Here is a 9,509-nt window from a genome sequence, read left to right as displayed (position 1 = left end):
TTATATGAAATTGATTTGACTTTTTCATCTTTACTATCAAACGGACCTTTAATTGTTATACAAATTAGGTAATTAAATTATAGCAGGTTTACATCATTTTAAGTCGAAGGGATCGATTTCTATTTATAAGTAATCATTTTGGAATTGAAAAGGGCGGTAAATTTGAAGGAGAGAATGGCCGTATTCTTGAAAATGTTTTTGTAAACAGCGGCTTTTTCATTAAACGGACGTTGTTGGGCCTAATAAATTAAACCAAGCATATCCAATTATAATAAAGGCCCGTTCAAGGAGCAAAAGGAGGTAGAATACAAGCAGGGCGGCTATGGGGATTTTCTAGGTCTTGCACTGAACAAATTGAGAGGGAAAAACACTCTACACCAATTTTATTTTGGTCTCGGAGTTGATAATTCGTTTTCTTCATCACAAATTTGGGAGGTAATTATCAGATTTATTTGTATAAAAACATGCTTTAAAATCTTTATTTTTTTATGTGATTATTAATTGCATTCTCCTTGCCCTTTAGAAGCGTAATTGATGAAATACACTGGACCAAAATCCAGTGGGCTCATGCTATTCTATGAATAAATAAAACCAAATATTGATGATTAGAAAGTCTCTTCTTGTATGTGAGTGTCATTAAGTTGTATAGATGCTTTGCGTATATATTTCGGGGCATACATGAGCTGAAATGGAAAAATATTAAAATGAGGCAAATGTGATGTTTGTTTCTCAACAAAAAAAAAAAATTCAATCTTACCTTTTCAGGTTATTTTGTGGCAGATTGGGGAGAGTGTCTGTATAAACTGATAGAACTAAAATTAGAGAATTGAAGGTGGAAGTTCAGCCAATAGGAAGTGAGAAATGGACGAGTCTCCCTTACACATGAAAAGGAAACAACCAGAAGAAAATTTGGAGGACAAGGAAGAAATTACTGCTCAAGAATCATTGTCAAAGAAACGTAACTTAGCACGGACATGTGTTCATGAGGTGGCAGTTCCGAGTGGATATTCTTCAAGTAAGGATAAATTAGTTCATGGGACTCTCTCAGATCCTATTTTCAATGGGGAAAGGGCAAAAACGTACCCATTCAAGCTCGATCCATTTCAGGAAGTATCTGTGGCATGTTTAGAACGAAATGAGTCGGTTTTGGTTTCAGCACACACTTCAGCTGGCAAAACTGCAGTTGCTGAATATGCAATTGCCATGGCCTTCAGGGACAAGCAAAGGGTTTTATATACTTCTCCATTAAAAGCTTTGAGCAATCAGAAGTACAGAGAGTTGAGCCAGGAGTTTTCTGACGTCGGGTTGATGACAGGCGATGTGACACTTTCGCCCAATGCAAGTTGTTTGGTAATGACAACAGAAATCCTTAGGGGAATGCTTTATAGGGGTTCCGAGGTGTTGAAGGAAGTTGCTTGGGTCATATTTGATGAGATACATTACATGAAAGATCGTGAAAGAGGCGTTGTTTGGGAAGAAAGTATCATTTTCTTGCCCCCAGCTATTAAAATGGTTTTCCTTTCAGCAACAATGTCGAATGCTACTGAGTTTGCTGAATGGATATGTAATATACACAAACAGCCATGTCACGTGGTTTATACAGATTTTCGGCCGACACCCCTGCAACATTATGTTTTTCCCATGGGGGGCTCTGGTCTGTATCTTGTTGTTGATGAGAATGAGCAGTTCAGGGAGGACAATTTTTCGAAACTGCAGGACACTTTCGTGAAGCAAAATCTGGCTGATGGGAACAAGAGTGGAAATGGCAGAGCTAGAATCGCGAAAGGTGGGACCACTTCTGGTGGTTCTGACATATACAAAATTGTTAAGGTGGATAACAACCTGTCACTTTCGTTTTTATTTCTACTGGTAGTCTACCTATATCTGCATGTATAGAAAATCATATACTAAAATGTTATTTCACCTTTGACTGCGCCAAGTTGTGCCAAGTTGCAGCCATCTTCATCAGTGACTAATTTACTTTTCATTTACTGTTCTCTCTTTCACACTCTTTGCTTCTATACAAGGTGCGATATGAAAAATTGCATTGTTTCATTGCACTCAAATTGAAAATTTGCTGAATTTCAGATGATTATGGAGAGGAAATTCCAACCAGTGATAATATTTAGTTTTAGTAGAAGAGAGTGTGAAGAACATGCCATGTCAATGTCCAAGCTCGATTTTAATTCCCAAGAGGAGAAGGAAGTCGTGGATCAAGTGTTCAAAAATGCAATTCTTTGCTTAAATGAGGAGGATAGGGACTTACCTGCTATTAAACTAATGTTGCCATTGCTTCAGAGAGGCATTGCTGTTCACCACTCTGGCTTGCTTCCTCTTATCAAAGAACTTGTGGAACTTCTGTTTCAAGAAGGGCTGGTTAAGGCTCTATTTGCCACAGAAACGGTACTTCTGTTTACATAAATGCCCTTCATATATTAAATTTTGAACATACTCCAGTTCTAGATCATCCTTATGAATAATGTGACACTTACTAAAGGTCTTACAGCACTCTCAAACTGGTATTTTAATAGATATTTAATAAGAATTTGTAATGTGTATAATTGCACCTTCAGTAAAAAAATTTACTACATTCATTAACTGTTGATTTTAATTTCTAACAGTTTGCCATGGGGCTGAACATGCCTGCAAAAACTGTGGTTTTTACGAGTGTGAAAAAATGGGATGGTGATAGTCATCGATATATTGGATCTGGTGAGTATATCCAGGTGAGTAGTTGTTGCAACATTATTACAAAAAATACAGCTAAACGATACACCTACTCTCTGTGCATATGATTTTTTGACATTTTTCTTCCTTCCAATAGATGAGTGGTAGAGCTGGACGTCGTGGTAAAGATGAGCGGGGTATTTGTATCATAATGGTTGATGAAAAGGTAATTTTGTTGCTGGCTTCATCTATCTCATCACACTACTGGGAAAAATAAATTCTAGAGTAAATTCTCCTTAGATGTATCTGATTGAGGAAATTGTCTCATTATTGATGAAGTTATGGAGCAAAATCTAATGCCTAAGCGGACCTGTATAATCATTCCTATCAAGACTTAATTGCTAAATAACTGCTATTCCTTAAATTCTGTGATTAAAATATGGACTGGAAAAGGCAAGACATGTAGGAATGTCAACAAATATCAAAACTCAGCTACTGCAGACCCTCGGAACTGGAATAAGTGAATCTAAGTAGCATGCATCATGTGAGATTTTGCAAGTTCAAAAATTATGCAAATGTGTCAAATGCTGCAAACCTACATCTAATCATGTGTGATCTCCATGACATGAAATTTGCCATTCAAGTGTCTTCGAAGAAGTGTTTTAAGCAAACTTTACATTAGTCACTGAACTTTCCCTTTTTCCTTTTTATTTATTTATTATTTATTATTATTATTTTTATTTTTTTTATTTTTTTGGGGAATCAGATGGACATGAATACCCTTAAGGACATGGTCCTAGGTAAACCAGCTCCATTGGTCAGTACTTTCAGGCTAAGCTACTACTCAATCCTGAATTTAATGAGTCGTGCTGAGGGACAATTTACTGCTGAGCATGTCATCAGAAATTCCTTTCACCAATTTCAGTATGAGAAGGTTTTCCCTGAATACTATTACTTATACATTTTCATATATTTTTGGATCTTGGTTGATGATGTGCAACTTCTTCTTTAGGCATTACCTGACATTGGGAAAAAGGTGTCCAAGCTGGAAGAGGAGGCTGCAGTGCTTGATGCTTCTGGAGAGGTCTTGTTATTCTGATTAGTTATGCTTGCAATGCATTGTTTAGATATGATTTAAATGCTAAAATTTCATTGTTAAATGTAAAGGCTGAGGTTACCGAATATCATAAGCTACAGCTGGAGATAGCCCAAGTTGAAAAGAAAATGATGGCAGAAATGATGCGGCCTGAAAGAGTTCTCTATTTCCTTCAATCTGGTAGGCTGGTAAGTGAGAAGATAGGTGTTTGTATGTGTTATGCTGCAATCTAGAATAATCTGAATCCTGTCTATTTACTATTATAACTTCTGTTCATTTCAGCTTAATTGTCATTCTTTCTTTTTTTGTGACTCCCTGCTATTTCTCTTATATTTCTTCTCTGTGTATAGTTTTCTGTTATATGCCATAGTTCATTTCGCTTTACATATTTGACGTTTTGCCCTGATAATATAAGGCATGTTTAGTGCTCAAAGGAGAACTAAAAGTGTTTTTCTTAGTTCATTGTGACTCTTTCCTCCTTCGCTGCTCGTATTCTATAAGAAAAGAGGCCGCGGACAGGGATAAATCTGTTTTATTTACTGATTTTGGATGAAATGATACTTTAATCCTTTTGCTCCTGCTCCTTGGTAGTTTTTGGCTTCACTTTTACGTGTTGTTTCTGGTTTCACTTTGCACTCTCTAAGTCTGAGCTACTTCTGTTGAACTGCAGGTTAAAGTAAGGGAAGGTGGCACGGACTGGGGTTGGGGAGTTGTAGTCCATGTGGTGAAAAAGCCCTCGGCTGCATTGGGTTCTTTGCCTGCTGCGCTTGCTTCTTCCCGTGGTAGTAGTTATATTGTGGACACTTTGCTTCAATGCTCTTTTGGCTTAAGTGAAAATGGTTCTCGACCCAAACCGTGTCCTCCTCGTCCCGGAGAAAAGGGGGAGATGCATGTGGTAAGTTGATAACATCTTGAGCAAAAAATTCTTTGACATAAAGCTTATTATGCATTGCAATTTAGTCTGACTGGAGCAGGCATGTAAAACAAGATAGGAAGTTAATACACACTGATTTCTTTCTCAGGTTCCTGTTCAGTTGCCTCTTATTTCTGCACTCAGCAAGCTCAGGATTGCTGTTCCTTCTGATCTACGTCCAATAGATGCTAGACAGAGTGTTCTGCTTGCCGTACAGGAGCTTGAAAAACGTTTTCCACAGGGCTTTCCAAAGCTTAATCCTACGAAGGTATGTAATTGTTAATTGATATTGAGCCTGTGCTAACTGACGCTATTTTCTTAAATGGATTTTGTAAAAATCGATTCTCATTGTTTTATTAAGCTTAGCCTGATGTTGTAATAGTAGCTTCCTTTTTTATTTTATGAAGTTATGAACCAGGTTACTATAATAGTCCAACAGTTGATTTGAGCCTCGAATCTGGGTATTGTAGCGAAATTATTAAGCCCATTGATATATGTTATCCAGCAATATAACTCTCTTCAATTATTATTATTATTTTCTGTTAAACTGTTAGTCACAGAACCCAAATTATCATCAAAATTCATGCAACTATTTTAGGCTTGAATTTTTTATTCATTATTAACCTAACACATATTCATAGTTGAGACTAAAAATTAAGTGTGATCAAATTTGGAAGTATACCAAACCACACACAAGAATCAAAAAGTAGTAGAGGCAGGAAAAAGTATGTTATCAGCAAGATCCACTGTTCACATGATTATATTTGTTTTTTATCTGCCAGAGGCAGTGTCAGCCCGACTATTATAACTGCTGCTCTCAGTCCATTTCATGGTCTATATGATTTGAATTTCTTGAATCTTTCCTCCTGGCAGGGACCAACTAGCATTGCAATTTTATCTATGTGACTTGCTTTTACTTTAGCCCATTTAGTTACCTTGTCTTCATGATCTTCAGAGCCAGAAGGCATAATGTTTTCATAGATTTCCAATATCAATGAAAAACTTCTTTACATGTCTCAACATCTTTACCAAGGCATGGCAATATATATTTCTAATGTTTGTACCTTTTTGTCAGGACATGGGGATTGAAGATCCGGAAGTTGTTGAGCTGGTTAACCAGATTGAGGAACTTGAACAGAAATTATTTTCTCACCCATTGCATAAGGTCTGAGAAAGGATTAACTTTTCCCTTTTCCCCACTAAAACATGTCTTTCGGCTAGTTGCTAGAAGCCCCCCGATGTAAGCATTAAGGAAGTGAGCTTCATAGAAACATCTGTAAATTGTTTCTCTATAGGGCGTTGACTTAATTTTGCAAGACATAATGAGACACCCTTTTATGACAGCATCATATACATCCCTTCACTTTTAAAAAATCACACTAATCTCCCTTATTTCTAGTGTTTGAGTATAATATTCACCCCTTGACTTTCTTTTGAGCCATATCTTGTCTAAAATTAGGTCAATATAACTAAAATGTCCATGTGAACTAAAGATGAAATTATTATAGTTCATTTGCTCCAAGTCAATTATGGGAATATAAATTGACACGTTATATATAGAGCTCGTTTGACATATTAATATTTTAATAATATAAATTTACTTATTTTATTTATTAGAGATTTGCTTTTCTAAATATGTATATTTACACATATATTTCCAAATTCTTCAACAAATTAAGTTGAAATTTCCACTAGGATGCATATTCAGAATTGTGTATGCACAGTCTTTTAAGTATTAGCTAATACTTATTATTAAAAGGTTCACTAGGATGCATCTTCTGAATTGTTTATGCACACAGACTTTAAGTATTAGCTAATACTTATTATTAAAGGGAACAAATTGAATTGCAACTAATTGTAGAAAATTTGATCATTAGATTCACAAGGGCATATTAGGCATATCAATTTCATTTTCAGTGAGACATGCTCAAAAAGTGATGCGCGGGTGATTATAAGCTTATGTTTGCTCATTTTATAAATGATTTATAAACATTCAAGCCACTTTTTATCTACACATTACGAGAAACCCATAATTACTACCCACTTATCCACTACTCATTTTATATCTATTGATAAATTAGATTGTTTATAAACTCTTTCCTAACATGCTCTTGATACTCATAACTAAAATAGGGAAGGATAGTGTGATTTTTAAAGGTGAGGTGTCTAATATTGTCATGAAGCTCAAGAGGTTTCTATTAGTTCTATTACATTACCATTTATGCTATGCAGTCTCAAGATGAACATCAGATTAGAAGTTTCCACAGAAAAGCAGAAGTGAATCATGAAATTCAACAGCTGAAGTCAAAAATGCGTGATTCACAGGTACTTGTTGGACACTCCTCTGAATGCATATACGCATACATACCTATATGTGCATATCTGCGAATTAGCTTCTGTGTTGTGTCCTCATTCAATTGCTACCCGATGTTCAGCTTCAAAAATTTCGCGATGAACTTAGGAACCGCTCACGGGTTCTAAAAAAGCTGGGGCACATTGATGCTGATGGTGTTGTTCAGTTAAAAGGACGAGCAGCGTGTTTGATAGATACAGGAGATGAGCTCCTTGTTACTGAATTGATGTTCAATGGTGAACCCTCTAATCGTTGATATTTCACACTTGTGTCTGCTGTTATTTCTTTATTTTCCACACTTAGACAAATGTTAAGCAGTGATTAATTTTTCATGTTGTGGACCAGTCCCAATATGGAACGTTAGTTAACTTTAACCATTCATCGCATCTGCATTTATTCCTCACGTGCTAAAAATTTGTTAGTGCAGAATTGTTATTCAATTGATTGAGATCTGATCTATTTCCTAAATTAAATACTCAACCCTTTCTAATTAAACCCTTTCTAGTTTTTTATTAGTTAAGTAACAAAAAATGTGGTGTAGGCCTGAACTCTTGATTGTTTATGTTAGTTGAACCTTGGAAAATCTGCATGAAGTTCTTGGGCTTTGGGCATGTGGAAACGAGGTTATAGTCAGGGCCATTTAACCTTTTCCACCAAAAATCAATGGTAGACCTTTTTTGGCTGGAAGGAGAGAAATTTGATCACTGATGCATATAAAGATTGTGAATAAATTTTGGCAGGTACGTTTAATGATCTTGATCATCATCAAGTTGCTGCTCTTGCAAGTTGCTTCATTCCCGGAGACAAAACAGGAGACCAAATAGAGTTAAAAGCAGAACTTGCTAAGCCACTGCAACAGCTTCAAGACAGCGCTAGAAGAATAGCAGAGGTGTGTTCAGCTTTTTAAGCCCTTGTTTGAGCCCCATTTTTGGGCCAAAATGTATTTTCGAATAGTATTTTGTTGGAGAATGTAGTTAAAAAATAAGGAAAAGTTTTGGGTTTGTGTGTAAAATTATTTTATGGGAGAATGTGTGGTTACAAATGAGTTTTGGAAAAAATAGGAGCCAAACATAGGCTAAATATACACACACAATGTGTGTGTGTGTGTATGTGTAGATTGCTATAATTTTTGTTCGCTGTGGCTACTGCAGGCATGGTAAGTAAATGACAACTTGTAAATTTTGTCACAGATACAACGTGAATGCGGACTCGAAGTAAATGTGGAGGAATATGTGGAGGCAACAGTTAGACCATACTTGATGGATGTGATCTACTTGTGGTCAAAGGTCAATATAGTACCTTCCTTTTTTTCTCAGTAGATCGCTGGTTATTCTACACTAATTAAGATTTTATGCCTCTAATTTATCACTTTGGGTATAACTGTTATTTTTTGAGGATTTTTGTATATATTTATTTGTAAAAACAACTTGAATCGATTGCTTGGTTTTGAGTCAATTCATCTTTTTAGTTAGAATGCTAAACTATGTTGGTACTTATCATGTTTAAACTCATTGTTCCTTTAAATTTTCTTTTTTAAGGGAAAATCTTTTAAAGAAGTTACAGAAAAGACAGATATCTTTGAAGGTAGCATTATACGACAAGCTAGAAGGCTGGATGAATTTTTAAACCAGGTAATCCAATCGATTTTTTTCATAAATCCTATGAATTTGTCATTCGAGCAAAAGTTTATAAATAGGTGAATAAACAGGCATAGTAATGCAAACCAATTCAACGGAGCCTTTTTCCAATATGAGATTAACATGCATTTAATGATTTGAAGAAAGTGAAATATAATTGTTGAGACTTTCTAGCAAATGTTAGGATAGGATGCACGAATTGTTGGGTGCCTCTATTCCTGGACTATTTTGGCCCCTTTCTGTAAAGATATATATGCATTCTCTACTTCAGGCCAACAGATGGCTGGACAACTCTGATCCGTGTATGCCAAATAGATGATGCTTATTCACGTTAGACTGTTAGTACGACCTAATAGTGCATACCAATTACCTAACCTGCATAAAGTTGGTTTTTCGAGACTGTTGGATCATAATACCCATAATACAATTTATTATCTTCCTCTTCCCCCCCTTTTCGGGTTTTTCCAGTTGAAAGCTGCTGCTAATGCTGTCGGAGAAGCTGATTTAGAGAACAAGTTTACAGCAGCTAGTGAGAGCCTTCGTCGAGGGATAATGTTTGCAAATTCACTGTACCTCTGAAATTGTGGGCTAGATATTAGCTTCTTAAATATGTATGATAAGCCGTTAGTGTGATTTTCACCATAGTATTTTGAAAATTTTTGTTAGCACCTTTGTTTTTCTTTTCCCTTTCTTTTCTATTTTAATTTAACATTGTGTACAAACGCAATAAGACAGTAAATGGGTTGAGAATTTTTTTTTTTTAGAAATTATCTGAGTTATTTTCCTTGCGTAATGGGCTGCCTAACCTTTAAAAGCAAGGTTTTGGTTCCCATGTGACGGAAC

General features: G+C 35.8%; 1 protein-coding gene across 5 annotated transcripts; it reads left to right on the top strand.

Moving 5' to 3' along the window:
- The first annotated feature begins 275 nt into the window (after nt 1-275).
- Nucleotides 276-9,433, top strand: LOC111404207 (DExH-box ATP-dependent RNA helicase DExH10). Of its 5 annotated transcripts, none has more exons than XM_023032984.1 (17): nt 276-431; nt 781-1,830; nt 2,089-2,403; nt 2,622-2,726; nt 2,825-2,893; nt 3,434-3,601; nt 3,680-3,751; nt 3,835-3,951; nt 4,434-4,658; nt 4,786-4,944; nt 5,752-5,841; nt 6,909-7,001; nt 7,112-7,265; nt 7,770-7,918; nt 8,220-8,315; nt 8,568-8,660; nt 9,135-9,245. In XM_023032984.1, exons 2-17 carry the CDS (start codon nt 862-864, stop codon nt 9,243-9,245), a joined length of 2,985 nt encoding a protein of 994 aa, XP_022888752.1. In that variant the 5' UTR covers nt 276-431; nt 781-861. The 5 variants fall into 5 exon arrangements, with proteins under 5 accessions (XP_022888752.1, XP_022888749.1, XP_022888751.1 ...); XM_023032981.1 differs by having other exon boundaries at nt 766-1,830; XM_023032983.1 differs by having other exon boundaries at nt 276-435.
- The last annotated feature ends 76 nt before the right edge of the window (nt 9,434-9,509 follow it).

This window comes from Olea europaea, chromosome 11 (genome assembly GCF_002742605.1).
Source record: "Olea europaea var. sylvestris chromosome 11, O_europaea_v1, whole genome shotgun sequence".
NCBI classification, from domain to species: domain Eukaryota; kingdom Viridiplantae; phylum Streptophyta; class Magnoliopsida; order Lamiales; family Oleaceae; genus Olea; species Olea europaea.
Note: the sequence above shows the minus strand (reverse complement) of the source record. Positions and strands in the feature narration are given on the sequence as shown.